The sequence below is a fragment of the Dermacentor variabilis genome, chromosome 4 (genome assembly GCF_050947875.1).
Source record: "Dermacentor variabilis isolate Ectoservices chromosome 4, ASM5094787v1, whole genome shotgun sequence".
In the NCBI taxonomy this organism is placed as follows: Eukaryota; Metazoa; Arthropoda; class Arachnida; order Ixodida; family Ixodidae; genus Dermacentor; species Dermacentor variabilis.
The window spans coordinates 19,071,403-19,087,143 of record NC_134571.1 but is presented as its reverse complement, the minus strand read 5'-3'; the positions used below and the strand labels follow the sequence as shown (position 1 = coordinate 19,087,143).

General features: G+C 44.4%; 1 protein-coding gene across 1 annotated transcript; it reads right to left on the bottom strand.

Annotated features, from left to right (window-relative positions):
• Nucleotides 1-2,740: 2,740 nt before the first annotated feature.
• On the bottom strand, nt 2,741-13,910 carry LOC142578744 (cyclin-I-like). The gene is made up of 8 exons (XM_075688270.1): nt 13,731-13,910; nt 11,809-11,950; nt 11,458-11,592; nt 9,811-9,885; nt 9,562-9,702; nt 8,516-8,746; nt 6,257-6,385; nt 2,741-5,389 (listed from the first exon to the last, which is right to left on the bottom strand). Exons 2-8 carry the CDS (start codon nt 11,911-11,913, stop codon nt 5,228-5,230), a joined length of 978 nt encoding a protein of 325 aa, XP_075544385.1. The 5' UTR covers nt 11,914-11,950; nt 13,731-13,910; the 3' UTR covers nt 2,741-5,227.
• Between the last annotated feature and the right edge of the window lie 1,831 nt (nt 13,911-15,741).

Genomic DNA, 15,741 nt, shown 5'->3' with positions numbered 1-15,741 from the left:
TAGTATGAAGTCTGCATTCTGCTTCTTATATGCCATCTTGCACAGGCACCACTGTTGCTTAATTTAAACTGCAAGTCTGAGGATTCGTAGCCGTTCACAAAGCAGTTACTCTTTGGCATACATTTTTTAACCTGCCTTTGCTAATACAGACGAACCAGTTTATAATGACATCAGACTCAAAAATACCTTTATCTCCAATATTCATTAAAAGCATTCACGCGAGTTTTGTGAATGCTGCTGTACATTCCAAAATGTGTGAAAGCTTGAGCGATCATTATGGAATGTACTGCGATTTATGTATATATAGAAGATGCATTTGACCCGAATATCAAATTTCAACAAATGGCAGTGCTAGCTATCATTGTGCTTAGAATGTTGCTTGATTTTCTGAGCATGACTTTGCCCAAGAAGAGGTTACATTCTTGACTCAGTATGACAGTGCTTGGTTTGTTCATCGTCACTACTTGGTAATACTCATTACTTGCCAATATTGGCAAGAGGCGTTCCTTCTTTATATGCATGTTTGTAGTATCAGTGTTTAAGCATACAAAAAACCCTCAAGGCTACAATGCAGGCTGCTTTGAATCCGAAATATTGAACAATGTTACAGAGCTTTGGAGGCATGTAAAAGGTCAAAGGTTGGGCATTTATGCTCATATGTTGTGTATAGTGGGTTTTTATTTTTTTAAATGTGTTGCATGAGGCGAGATATTCAAGTGGCTGGATAGGTGCTTTTCAATCCTGCTAGACATGAAATAGTTGTTCACATGCAGAGGAGGAGGAGAAACATTTATTAAAATAAGAAGGAAAGGAGAAGCAGGTGCCTTTCTGCTTGTGCGGGAGGCGCCCTTAGTCCAGGGCTCCTGCAGTTCTTGCTGTCTCCAGGGCCCGCCACACCAGTTGCTGCTGGTTACGAGGGTCCGAACTAGTCGGCAGGGCCTCCTACTGCTCGGGTGTGGGGTTGGGTATTTGCGGGGCTGCCTTCACGTTGGGGCACGCCCATAGGGAGGCGTAATCATTACAAAGGAGACATTTGTATGAATATAGTGCAGGGTGTATTGCGTGTAGTCTGCTTAAATGGGGTACGTGTAGGTTTGTAGTTGTTGCCATGTTACGACGTCTTCACGGGAGAGGGTCTTGTGTGGAGGTGGGTATTGTTGTCTGTTCAATCTGTGGTGTTGTAGTATGGCATTGTATTGTGAAGGTACGGACTCCATAGATGCGGCCGTATCCCGCTCTTGTGGCGCACGGGAAGCATGAGCTCGGGCTACACCGTGCGCATGCCGATTTCCACGGAGGGACTCGTGTGCTGGAGCCCATACTGTTTCAACGCACGGGAATTGGGAGGCTTCTTTGAGGAGTCGGTGGACGATTGAAGATATTCTGCCTCTCGCGTAGCGACGGCAAGCTGCCTGGAAGTCAATAATAATTGTGACATACTCGTTGGTCAGACTAGAGGTGATGGCCAAGGCGATGGCTGTCTTCTCCGCTACGAGGGTGCTGGCAGTGCGGACTGTCATCGAGACCACCTCTTGAAGGTTATGGTTGACAACGCTGGCCGTCATGGCTGCTTTTTGGGGGTACAGCGCGGCACCTGTGTATAGTGTGGTGTGGAGACTGCCATATTTTGTCTGTAGAGTCTTTGCGCGAGCTTGGCAACGATCAGCATGATGTTCCGGGTGCATGCTTCTGGGGATAGAGGCTACCTTGATGTGCTCCTGGAAGTTGGGGGCCAGATGGATTGCTTGCTTGTGGCCTTTGCCGTGTATGGGGTAGCCTAGGCCCTCTAGGACGGTTCATGTTGGTGTGAGGGCTAGGCGTTCTCGCTGGCTTGTGAGGTGGGTATCTATAATTTTACTTATTATGGACTCCTAGGGCTTCAAGCTTGAGTGTCGCTGTTCCCGGTGGTAGGCCGAATGCTTGCTTGTAGGCTTTCCGAAAAAGTACGTTTAATTTATCTATCTCCTTTGGAGTGAGGGGTAAGTACAGGGCAACATAGGCAATGCGGCTGATTATCAGGGCCTGGACGAGCTGTATTATGTCATCTTCTTTCAGTCAGTATTGTTTGGTCGTGATGCGGTTGACCATTCGCATGATTTGGAAGGTGGTCTGCTTGATACGTTTGATAGGGTATGCACTTCCACCGTCCTGTTGTACGTGGAGGCCGAGAATGCGGACGCGGTTTACTGTGGGTATTTCTTTGTCGTCGAGGGTGAGTGTGATGTGGGGCATTTCATTTAGTTTTCTTCGAGATTTCTGTCAAACGACTAATAGTTCTGACTTCTCGGAGGAGCACCAGAGACCACTTGTTTTTGCATATTGCTGGACGACGTTGGTCGCTTGTTGTAGGGAGTCTTGTTACTCTCCTTTGGAACCAGTGGTGGTCTAGATTGGTGTATATTGCATGCCTGATTCCTGGTATTGCTTTGTCAGGTAATTTCATGTTCTCATGCATGATGTTCCTGTAGCAAGTTTCTGCATACAGTCCACATTCTGCAAGCTCTATAAAACTAGCTAAAGAACAGGAAATTCTTAATCTCTTCTGCAACTGTATGCTTTTTTTTTTTTTATTCTGAAGATGTAAGAAATCCAGTGAAAGTAAGTTTTAAATCAACAGAATTAATTGGTGCCTGAAAGGGTTAAACAGCAACATTGAAAGTGCAGCTGGGGTGTGTGTATACTAGCTGTTTCTGTAAAAACAGGCCACAGCAATTTCATCAGCGAGACAAGGCAAGTCTAGTGCATTTCATAAATACTTGTTTTAATGCCTCCAAAGAAATAGGTGTCAGAACACTATGTCAGAACAGTATTTCTTTCTCACAGGAAGAACACAGCGACATCTGGAGCATTAAAAGAAACAAAAACTGTGTGCCATGCACTCTTTTAAAAATGATACAATGGGTGATGAAATGAGGTTCATTTACAATGTTTTTTTGGTTTTTTTAGGATTATGAGTTTTTTTTACATTTTTTACATATTATACATTTTTTTTTACAATGTACTCTCTTGTAGAACATAAAATCTACACTCTAAATAAAAGGACAGAAAGACGAACATAAGACAAACACTAAAAATTTCCAAGACATGGGCTCTCCCCAACCAGTCCACAACGCACCTAGGCTAGAGTTAGTGCTTACAGCAGGCTCATAGGAAAGTGCTGGCCGACAGACCATAGACAGGCCTTTCCGCTCCTATGTCGAAATGAGATTTTGCTGGATTACGACTGGGATAATCAACTGTAAGCAAAACTAGTCCACGCAGACTGTAAGAGTGCTGTACAGTAGCGAAGAACATTAACAAGCACTCTGTGAACACATATGACACAGCAAAGCAAGGTATTGCTCAACAAGCTTATTGCTGCAGTTTTTTGGATGTGGGAGATCTGCAAAAGTACACGTCACACTTCCAGGGAACATCTCATCATTCTTTCTCGGACAAGAATGGTCAATGCAATGCACTAGGCCGAATTCTTAAAATACAGTGGAATTTCGATAAACGAAAATCGCTTAAACGGAATTTCCTCTTAAATGAAACACAGTCATCATGGTTGGTTGGTTTTGTATTCATGCAATTGTATTCAGCTTTGTCTCTCAGTATATGGAACTCCTGACACACGGAACCGATTTCCCTGGTCCCTTGAGGTTCCGTTTAAAGGGGCCCTGAACCACCCCTCGGGCTTGGTGAAATAACAGTCTGTGGGTAGCAAACGCTGTTGTGAACATCCCAGCCAAGTTCTGCTGTCGTACGCAGTCCGTGGAGCTCGCAAGCGGAGCGCAAAGTCACCTTTTTCTCAAACGCTTTCATTTCAAAAACCCCATGATCCTCGCTCTTTCCTGTGCACTTTATTTCGTCATAAAGCACACTCCAATACGCGGCTGCTATTAGTCGCTGCGCTCGGCTACACCGCAGCTGCCGCGAGGTGCCGCCACGAGTCCAGTGGCTAAGTGCACTGCGGCTCTCCCGAGGACAGCCGCGTTTGGCTTGCGTTTAGCGCAGCATAGGCACCAAATCGGAAATTTGAACTGCGCGCCACGGTGACGTCTCCGCAGTAGCCTTCGCAGTGCAAGGCATAGGAGGAGGAAGGGGAGCACAGCTGAGGCATTGTTTGATTGCCGATAACTCCGCTTCTGCTGAACGCATTTAAGTACTTCTTGCGGTAAAGTGGTTCTGAAATAGCCTATCTTCACTTCAAATGTCTTTCTCCACTTTGCAAAAAAGTGGTTCAGGGCCCCTTTAACGAGACTGTATACTCTGCAGACCTTCATATCTGTTCCGAGTTGTTGAGTGATACCATACTAACAAGACCTTCCCTTTAAGTGTGATATGTATTGCTCAGTATAGCGGGACTGTGATACGCGGCTTGATGCAAACAATTACTTGGCAACTTGCGTAATTATTTCAAATGCAACATTTTGGTGACCTTCCTCTAAGCATTACCGGCCCACCGTACGGGCAGGGGAGAGGATTAAGGCCTCACGTAGCCCCTGTGTAAAACGGCTTTTAAAAATGTCCTGGCAAACTTTCACAGAGCACACAAAAGTAATGTGGACAAGAACACACATTTGTTCCGCGTAAAAGTACACTTCTTTTTCGTAACCTTAAAAATAAAATCTAGCACCTTTTCTAAAAACCGGCACCCTCTAGGCCACTGCCCAACGCAGTGTCAACCAAACAGGTGGTGTACGCACAATGTGCACAACAGTGACAACGCTCGAAATAAAACACTGTGATGGCAACCAATTGTGTGTATGTGTATATAATATATGTATAACAAAATATAAAAGTCCAACGAAAAAAAGTAGCAATACCAGGGAAGCAGCAACAGCCCACAAGATGTTATTACGCAGTCTTGCAAAATGTGTTCCAAGGCTGTAGTTGCACCTGCGACGTGCCAACGATGGCCATAGTCGCAAAAATAAAACAGGCGGGAGGGGAGGGGGGGGGCACAGATGAAAAAAACAAAACGGTAAGCTGTGAATAAAAGTTTTGTGGCATGCGACTAGACCATAATTTTGCTAAAAAGTACTGCACAAAAACACTGGTGGTGCTTTTTGTTGCAATTAAACCGGCCCTGCCCTAATAAAAATAAAAGCAAATAAGAAAATAATGGACTAGGTGATGTGGGCGGGAAACTGTCTTGGGCTGGCACCAGGCCTGGCTTCCTTCCCTTGGCATCTAGCAAGGATCCTTCCGTGTGGCTTCCCCACATCAACTGGAGCTGTTTCTTCTACATGGCGCGGACGGGAAAGCCAGGCACACTGATGCCACCTTGGCCCTGGTGCATGCCACAGGAGATGCTGGCCGGGGTTGACGATGTCGTCGATGTGGTTTCCTCTCCGTACAACCTTTTGATGCTGTCGTAAATGTCTTCAATGTCTGTCGTCTCCATCTGCATGTGACAGAATCCAACACATGGCATGTGAGCACAACTTTCCTATCGGCTGCGAAAGGCAAAACAAGGCACCAGGCAGTACAGAAAGGATACGGAAATGTGGTTATGGGAAACTAGTTCACGAAGCCTAGAGACAAGAGCTCTTCCTGCCCAATCCTTTCATCCCTTCACATCTGAGCAGAGCAGTAGCATAAATATGGCAAACACAAAGTGCACTGCCATGCAAATGACCACACTGCAGATCTAAAAAAACTTAATTCTGTGTTTTTTCATGCCAAGCCCATAACAACATAGCCATAGCAATCTAGTACTCTACAACAGAGGGACAACTGCTAGAGGCAAGTTCCTTGCCACAAGACAAGGTAGCTGTACTGCTCCCAGCAAACGCCTAAACTGTCCTGCAGCAGAGGAGTAAAGCCATACAAAGCCATGCCTAGCCAAGACATTGCCGCACTGAATTCCAATGTGGCCATCCTCACAAGGGCTGATAGAGCACCAGTACTGCTTAGTTTTGGTGATGCAACACTCAACTGTATTTTCAATATGACATAGCTAACAGCCAGATGTAGACATATGTTTCTGTGATAACACCATGTGGATCTGTTGAGCATCCACGTCTGACACACCTCATCTCTGAACAATAATCAGGGCCAGCATTAGTTGGCAAAGAACAATGGCCATTGCAGTTAGAAGGTGCACGCTGCATTAAAGCTTTATTTATTTATGTTATCCTCAAGCTACATTTGTACATTGCAGAGGAGAAGGGTAAGATTAGACAAACAAATTGATAGGCATATTATAAATCACAAAAGTGACATGGGAATATAACAATTAATATAATAGCCACTTAAATTTGGTACGTACCCTTCTCTTTGATGGCTTGTGGGCACTTTGGGAGTCGGAGTGTCGGTGCTTTCGCGACACAGCTGTGCGTGCTTTGATAAAGATGCAGGCCAGCTCTTCTCGGCACCGAATGACATCGCTGTTCTCAACCTGCGCAAATAATGTAAATCCCTTGAGACTTGAGACTTAGTGTAGCAAAATAGGCAAAGGTTAAAAGGCCAGGCCCCTCTAAAGAGAAGGTACATGCTGCTACTGCCACCACACCCACGCTTCTGTTCTTAGAGTGCTATTAATTACCATTACTTTATTACTATCAGCATGCTGGCATAAAGCAGATGCCTAGGGAACTTGCTTTCAACTGATGCCTGCAGAACTCACTGCAATATGCCAGTGTGTTTGTCTTATTTGTCAATGTAAAAGTTATGGCATTGGCAACCTGTTAGAATTGGGCTCTGCTTGATTATTCTCTGTGGAGTAGTGCGAGGCAGTGTTTTTAGTGTATTTGCTTGAACACAACCTCACAAGATGTTGCTACCAGCGCTGCAGCCATGACACGAAGGTTAAATGCAGATTATGTCCAAGTGCAGCTCTACACACTTTGCCACTTCATGCTAGGATCTCATGGTATGGCTTCTCTACTTGAGTCTCAAGCAAATGAATAAAAGGATGGAAGTATTACATTTTAAGGGACACATTCAGTTATTTTCTTGACCTGTGTGATGTGCCTCAACATAAAATAGCCACATCATATGGTGCTCTGCTCCTGAACTTGAGGTAACAAGCTCAATTTCAGACTGTGGCAGATGCATTGAGAAGTTTGAATGCTGCATTTTTCATGTAACAAAGTAAACTTAAAAGTGAAAATCTTCCATTCAATTGTGATTTCCTCTACTATTGGCCCTTTCAGGATCAATTTTTATTGCAGATTCAAATTCTTCCGAGGGACCTGTTTCAAAAAAGATTTACCGTATTTTTTCTAGGGTGACCGTAAAGTGAGAAAAAAATATTTTGCATTGGTATATATGTACTATTTATTCATGAATAACAACAGTAAAAGAAGAAAATAAGCTTATAAGAATTAATAATTTGATGCATTATTATACGCATAGTTCAAGGCTTAGACTATGCGCACATGAGAATATTTCGCAAGTCTCAAATGTTCCTGCTCTTACACTAATATTTACGTCCACAGTGTAATTGAACTGCGTAGGTGAGTGCACTCAAGAAGACTGTATGGTTGTGTGCCCGTCAAAAAAGCAAAACATGTGACAAACTTCCGCTAATCTTCATCTTACCGCCAACCAGAGGCCATTATGTTTGAGTCTCAAAAAAAAAAGAAGAAGAAAGAAAGAAAGGAAAGGAAACGCATGCACAGCTGCATCCTTTGTATGCACACCCCTGTTAGCAATCATTTGTTGTGCTGTGCACCCCCAACTGCAACAAGCGCTCTGTAGATGTTTTGACCGACAGTCCTAGTGCCTTCTCAATAAATGAGCGAGTAACAAGCGGTCACCCTTTGAGCAATTAGGAATGAGATAACCATCAGTTTTGCGAGTGCAAGTAGCCTAAACCGCCTGTGGAACAAAACTCAAACCAACCGCTGCCCACCCACGCGTGCGTGCTCCAATGTACGAGTGGTAGTATATAGACGCACCGGAGCAAACATACTAGCCCTAAAACAAATCATGCAACAAAAGCCGAGAGAGGGAGGCACAAGAAAAAATTACCTGTATTCCCGCATAGTGGCAGCACATGCCAGGAAAGAAAAAATTAGGAAATTGGCACACTTTTTAAATGTACAGACAGCGCCATAAATATATGGCATCGACCATTTTGGACTCGTTCGGGGCGCCATATATTTACATCACTGAACCTGAAAGGGTTAGGTAATTGTTTTCCCCATTGCCAAAGAGCAAACTGTCAGGCCTGCCTTCCATTAGTTCTCCTTGTGTACTTTCTGCAACGCAACAGCAGCTCCCCAAAAGATACATTTCGCAATGCACAGAAGACAAGCTACAATTATTGATCCATATTTAGTAACCCTTTGTTGCATAAAATTAGAAGTGTTCCAATTTTGATGAAATTATAAATGAGCCTCCAGCTGCATCTTTTCGGCCATAATGCGAGCAGCAGGTTAAAATTGGCTGTCAGTATTGGCACAATCTTACTGGCTAGTGCTTTTAGCATGAAAAGGGGACAAGCAAGAGTTTTTGGCGAACGCCAGCAACAGCCAGGGTTGGCATAAAGACAGCTTGCAAAGTGGACATGACATGCACACACCTTAGCCAGCCGCTGCAGGGCGATAGTGATGACGAACCAGTTCGGGGTCCACGTCTCTAGCTCCAGGCTGACCAGGGCCAGGGCCAAGGTAGAGGGCCGGGTCCCCACCAGAGACGCCTGATCCAGGCAGATCTGCAGCTTGGTTTCCAGTAGGGGACCCAAAGCTGCCAACTGCTGCTCAGACTGGTCTGGCAGGAGCAGGCTTCGGTTCAACACCAGCAGAGCGTAAAACTGCACCCAAGTGAGAGCCAGATCAGTCAATATCAACCATCAGCTTGACTGGGCATAAAATGTCATACTTTTGCCAATTACTACAAGAAAATCTGGTGCTGAATCACCTTGGTAATCATCGGCAGTATGTGGGTATTTCTAAGGCTTGGCACACCTTCACTAAGATGGCACACTGCAGCTTCTTTTACTATTTCTTGAAGTTCGTATTGGCTGTGTGCCTACATTGCAGCAATGTTACCCTTGTGTAGTGAAGCAACTTAATTTATCACGCAACTTTGAACAGCAAACAAAGTCACCTTAAAGCATGTGTCCCACAATACTTAGATTAAGCGCACTTGGAGCATAACACCATACCATGAGCAAGTTACTCTGACAACCTAAACAACCAATTCAACATAAAAGTCATAAGGCACACCCTAGAGGCTGAATGAAATTTACGATTCCCATGTCACAAATTTCCAATGGAAAATATGGCTCATCAAGGTTAAAATAATAATGCCACAAGCCTGTTTGAAGTCAGAAGGGTCAAACGAATTCACACATTGTCAATCTTTCACATTCCAGTTGAACTATGATCCTTTCCCTTCAAAGTTTTCTTGTTGCCTCTGAAGTTTCATTCCACGCCCAGGTATAAGTAACTAGCAAAACCTTTGTTCTATTTCAATGTAACTGGTTAAAACTTGTTCTATTTCAAGATATGGCAAGTGAATAATAGAAAAGAAGTATACAGCTTAGAATAGGAACTCTATCCAAATAGTGTCACACCATTTTGTATTAGGGTTGAACAAAAGCAAGCAGCAGTGCAGGTGCCTTACCCCGTGCAAGAAGTCGAGCGATGTGGCTCGACAGAGGTCCCATCTGAGTTTCTTGAGAATCAATGCCTCCATGCGGGTAATCTCAGAGACACTGAATATGCAATCACAGTTCTTGATCAGATCCTTGATATGTGGAACCACCTGCAAGTTCAGGCAAACGCTTGTCATCAACACCTCTAAAAATGGTTAAAATTGATTGCAGCTGAAACAAAAAAATACAAAGCAGCCAAATTTAGTTACAACACTTACCTCATCTTCCTCGATAATCTTGGACGCTAAGTAGAAGCACGAAATAGCAATACATTTCAGGTACTTAGGTTGTGCCTGTAAGGGAATGAAATACACAGGTTACATTAGCATACACACCCAGATACATATCAAAGACAAAAATCACTAGGCAAGATAAACTAATTGGCGACACATTTGTTAGTAAAGAGATAGCAAGCCCGATTTATAGTGCTACATGATGTGGTGTACCTGTGTCGAGATGTACAATTACAGAAATCTGCGTTTCTAAACACAGAAACAACAATAGGGTGGTTTCCTTGAGCGTTCTGCAAGTGCACGGCTGTCTTGACCCAGAAATCCAATACATGCTTGACTTGTCGAAGTTTGATGACCCAAACGAAAAAAACCCAGAGGCCTGTCCATCTACAAAAGCAATGGATGATGCATCACAATTCATTATCATTGGTAAAAACATGCCGATTCAAGCAGCTAGGTACAGCAAATGGCAACTTTATAGCCATTTATGCGAGTGAACTAGTTGTTTTACCGGTGGGTAGACTGGAGGTCTCAGCTCGCATCAACATGTTCATTTGCTTGTTGCCAGCTCCTTACGAAAATGTGGTTCTTGTCAGTGCAATGAAGAGGGCAAAGGGTGCAAGCAGGGTCAAGTTGATGTACGATCACAGAAACGCAGCCAGCAGACAATGCAGAAACACAAAAACAAGGAAACTTTCTCTTGTTGAATCGAACTAAATTCTGGGGTTTTATGTGCCAAAACCACGATTTGATTATGAGGTATGCCGTAGTGTGGGACTCCAGATTAATTTTTATCACCAGAAGATCTGTAACATGCCACCAATGCGTGGAACACAGGCGTTATTGCATATCATCCCCATCGAAATGCAGCCGCCGTGGGCGGGATTTGATCCTGTAACCTCGTGCTTAGCAGCGCAACACCATAGCCGCTAAACCACCGCGGCCTTTTTTTTTTTCCTTTTTTTTTCACCCATGCATCTTTTGCTGCTTTTGTCGGTGTAAGGGAGTACCTTCTTAACATCTGCAACTGAATGCTTCAAACACTAAATCAGTCGTGCCATCTTTCGTTGTCAGATATGACAATGGGTAAATAGGTGTGCAACTGTCTGATTAAATTTTCTCTCAATTCAACTTCCACTTTTGTCTCACATAAAGGGGGAGTATCTAAAGTGATTATAGATGGAGCCTGCACTGCAGCAAAACTTCTAAATGTCACAAAGCAAGAGAAGGGCACACACCAGTCACAACGAAGTCCCACGTGTAGGTTATCTATTGCCTGCAGTACATGGGCTGTTGACAGCAAGATAATACCTTTATATATACTGCCTTCGAAAGAACTCATTGATGGCATTCAATATCCCAATGCCACCCAACGCACTGTGAGAAATGCCACAGTGAAATCCTCCATGTTAATTTTGACTCTCTGTTCCTGAGAGCAAACATAAATCCAAGTACAAGAACATTTAAGCATTCTGCCTTCATTGGAGTGCAATTGCCATGGCCAAGCTTCAATTTCACTATCTCACAATCCACAGCAAACACCACAGCTACCGAGCCACCATGGCAGCTACTTTGTCTGTGTCGTCTGTGTGAACATTCAATACTGTGGAAGAAGGCGGGTTCTGCACTCACCCTAACCAAGCGAAGGAACTCGTCCATGAGTGTGACCGAGAGGAAGAGAGTCTCAGGATTGAACTTCAGGTACCGGTTGAGGACAGTCAGCCATTTCACAGTATGGTTCCGTTGGACAGGTGTGATCTCTTCCCCCTGAAATGGCAGTCGCAAGATAAGCATGGTCACCCCAACAACAAAGCGAAAGGAGGAAGGGGAAGACTGATAAGATCACAATAGCCAGCAAAGCAAACTGCAGAGACTCCTGGCATTTCAAGATAAGATATGCCACCAACAAGAGCATATCAGGGTCAGGAAGACTGCCCACTATGGAGGTGTGTATGTGCCAGTGTCACCTTGAGACCTACCTACCTGTGAAGCATAGGTGCAGGGCCGCCAATGAAGCCGCTCCTTCCCAAGATAGCGCTGTACCAGGGCAATGGCAGAGTCGGCTGTAAGCCCGGCCTGGATAGGCATGGCAGCTGCACTGGCGGCAAAACGCACCCGCTTCAAACTGTAAAAAGAAAAAGACAGAAGACTGTTAGCATCTGTAGCCATTCCAACAAGTATGAAGAAAATGGTAAGCTGAGTAAGTAACAGTTCATAGTTACAGAACTACCAAAAACTAAGACAGCTCACGGTACGACAGGACCATACTCTGGTACTGTCATACGAGTATTATTTTGAGAAGCTGTTGTAATTATATATCACAACAAATGCTTGACATAGAATGTGTCTTCACTAAATCTTCTAAGCGTTTCGTTTACTAGGCATGCCCTTCAAGGCATAACCTGTTATGTATGCCCTTCAGGATTTTGTTATGCCGTCCTGTGTTTTGCGAGGTGACTATCACATCACAACAGGCAGTAACAACTGCAGGCTTCATTTGATGCATCTAATCCTCTTTTAACTAGGTGTTCTATGGCTCCTCCTGCCTTACTGAACATTTCGAGCAGATGGTAATGTTCAAGAAACATGGGTCACGCAGCGTCACATTTTTTCAGTCGTTTACACCAGTAAACAGGTATTATACAGACTACCTACGGCGCAGTAAACGCACGCAGCCTTCCGCTACACAGAAACTGCACATTAATGTTCGGCAAAATGCAAAGGACGCCATTCACGCTGCTTCGTGACTTGCTAAAACGTATTACCAGTTAACACAGAGCTACACGCATCGACATTTACCCCAAACAGTTTTTCACGTATTTGGCCGTAAGAGATGAAAAAGAAAAAAAAATCAAGGGAAAAGAGGCAAACGTAGGTTGAATGATGACTACGTGCTCCCACGCCGGCTAGTAACACGAAGGAGGAGAGAAGCTGCTCGGCCACAGCGAATCGCCAAGGATTTTTACAAGGTTGAAATGACGTTGCGTCAGACAGCCTGGCGCAGGTGGCGGGTCTTCCCGAAGCAAAAGGCGACGACGCTCGGGGCACTCATATCCACAATGGCTGAAACATGCGCCTCGACCAACCGTGCCTTCACCAAAGAGCAGGCAGGTGGTAACGGCTTTTTCTCGTAAAAATACCTGCGATTGTGCTTAAAGACAGTCGCAACGGCGTGAGCGTTATGTATACATAAGAACCACAACATGCAGAAGTTGCTTCGAAGAAAAGAACTTTCGCTCCTGTGGAAGCACGAGACATGCGCTAGAAAATAAGTTAACGTAGAAACAGATTCAGCTGAAAGTGAAGGGACATGACAGAGGTTTCAGAGGGGCCACACCCACTTATATACGAGTGGCAACAGTTGCGGTGCGGAGGCAGGATATTCGAAATTTCAGCGCTGCGTTTGACGCACTCCAAAACTGCAGCACAATGACAGAACAAACGGCAAAACACTTCACGGAAGCGATTTATGTTTCTAGGAGGCGATAAAATTGATAATGAAAGTTATGCTCTCCGGAGGTTACTGAGATGGCGACAAAAATCGAACACGGTGCTCTCCATTGATAAGCGCATCAAAATGCAATGCAAAGGAAGTTGCTCTGGACGACAGCTGGAAGAATAGTGAGGTGCATTGGCAAAAGATGGTCTTAAATTGCATAAGAAATGAAGGCTCCGCAGTATGATCAATCGTAAGGTCAAAAAGGGCACAATTGCGAACAATTTTGCGTCCTCCAAGTGGTCAAATTGTAGAAACCTAACAAGAGATGTTTGAAAAAGTTCTTTTTTCGGTGAATACGTTCTTTATATAGGTTTGAAAGTTCAAATGGAGAACGGCGACATTTGCTAAGGGCACCTAGAAACAAAAGCGAGTCTGCCTCGGATCCACGAAAGGAACATCGCCTTACCTCGGACTGTTGTCGAGCCAAGCTTGTCTTCCCGACCAGCATATGTTCGATGGAAGCGCGTAAGCACTAGAAATTTCTAAACAAAATGCAAACGGCTAAGACAAGCGACGCATAACTATAATACAGCAGCGCAACCAAGAACAAGTCAGATGACTGCCCGTTGGTAAACAGCTGAGAAGGTAGGGCGATTAGTTGTATTGCACCGCGGGACTTGCTTAAAAATGGAGCACTATAAAAAGACCTTACAAACTAATATAGATAGAGTATTACAGATAAATATAAATGAAACAAGTTGCTTCAATTATTCGTTTGTCCACGTACCAAAGAATTGATGAAGTGGGCAGAACTATTTCTTGACGCGCACGAGAACCTTGCTAAGCGGTACCGTGGCCTCCGCTCTACATTTGTTTTTCTTTTGCTTCTGTCGTCATAGTGACGTCAATAAGCTGAGAGCGAATCTCGGAGCTCGCGTAGCCGGTCGCGACGGCCGGCAACGGTCGTCGCTCGACAAGCCGGCCGCTCGGCGCTTCTCGAAAATTCGCGGCCACAAAAGAAATCGAACGGCCGCGCTCAATTTTGCATGATGTTGTTACAGTACTTACGAAAAGTAGCAAATGCACTTACTGCGATTTCACCATGGCGCTTCCAACGATGCAACCAACCTCTTCCTCTCGATCTTACGCAATGCTTACAAATTGCAGTAGCCGACACTTTTGTCGAGAAAAAGAAAAAAAAAGAAAAAGTAGATAAATACGGACAAGCTACGCGCTTATGGTTTGTGCTGGGGTTGCTACCACAGCGATTGAATGTGCGTCGCGTCGGTCTAACGGTGTAGTTTAATTAGTTAAATATATATGCATATGTAGAGCCTTGGAGGTAGTGGTTGACTGCTTGGCAGAGAAAGTAGAAGTTATAACTTGCATAAATGCCACAAATATTCTGCATATGAGCTTGAAATTCCCAATATAAGATACTGCAAGATTGAACATAAATTAAAACTAGAAGGCGTACATGCGCATGCGACGTTAGAGAACGCAGGCTGCCGTGTTTCTGGTTGAGTTATTGAGCGAAGTCGAGTGCATACATGAGAAGAAAGAAAGAAGAAACAAACTAACACATTTTCGACAAAAAAAGTAGTTGAAGCATTCATGAATAGCATAAAGTTCTGTTTGTGATGCGAGTTCATTTACTCATATACGTAGAGGAGAAAACAAGGTCAAGTAACAAATGCATTTGGGCAATTAAGTTCAACCATATGTGGCGTTATCACCATCATCAACCTGCAGTAGACATAAATATATAAGGTGGTGGTGATATGGTGGCGTATTATCAGACATCAACAAGGTTTGGGAGCACTCGCCAGCGTCCGGTAACACGCATGTTCAACGCATGCTCAAGGCACACGCAATGGCCTGGTCACCACATCGATAGTAATAAGAAAGTGCTTTCGATAGCACCGAAAGTTCGGAGGGTGTCTTTAGCCGGTCACTTTGTCTCTCTGTCCGAGTAGGTTGTTCTCACGTGGATGACTGAAACTTCGTCAGGTATACTGATGCCGAAATACATAGTTACGTCACTGATTGTCGGTGCGTTTATTGTGATCGGGTGGCTTCTAAGTAGAATAAAAATAATTTCGACCAACCCGAGTTCTTCCACGTACACCGAAACCTCGATCAGGGCAAGAGCGTTTATGCACACAGCTCGCACCAAAATGCGGTTTCGTCAAGAGAGGATCGAACTCGCGACTTTAATTGTGCTCCGTAGCAGCCATCGCGACGGGTAAGCAGCAGGTGGGAGATAAAAGGCTCCCAGCGGTGTGCCCTCTGACGTAGCGCAAATGCTAATTATTTCGTAGACACGCTGTGTTCACCAGAACAGCTGCACGCCTGTTAATTGTTGCAGCTGTGAGGTTGAGAAGCTTTCGCTCTCGATCTCTTCCGCGTTTTTAGCGCGGCATAATTGCACTGTTCTCGGCATTTCGCTGGCTGAATAGCAATATATTGTTTCGTGC

Excerpts from the sequence above, each read along its gene's own strand:
- LOC142578744 (XM_075688270.1), bottom strand. The coding sequence starts at position 11,913 with ATGCCTATCCAGGCCGGGCTTACAGCCGACTCTGCCATTGCCCTGGTA. Across the intron at positions 6,386-8,515 it reads CCCTGCAGCGGCTGGCTAAG|GTTGAGAACAGCGATGTCAT; the intron begins GTGTGTGCATGT and ends TTATTTGCGCAG. Across the intron at positions 5,390-6,256 it reads ACAAGCCATCAAAGAGAAGG|ATGGAGACGACAGACATTGA; the intron begins GTACGTACCAAA and ends TGTCACATGCAG.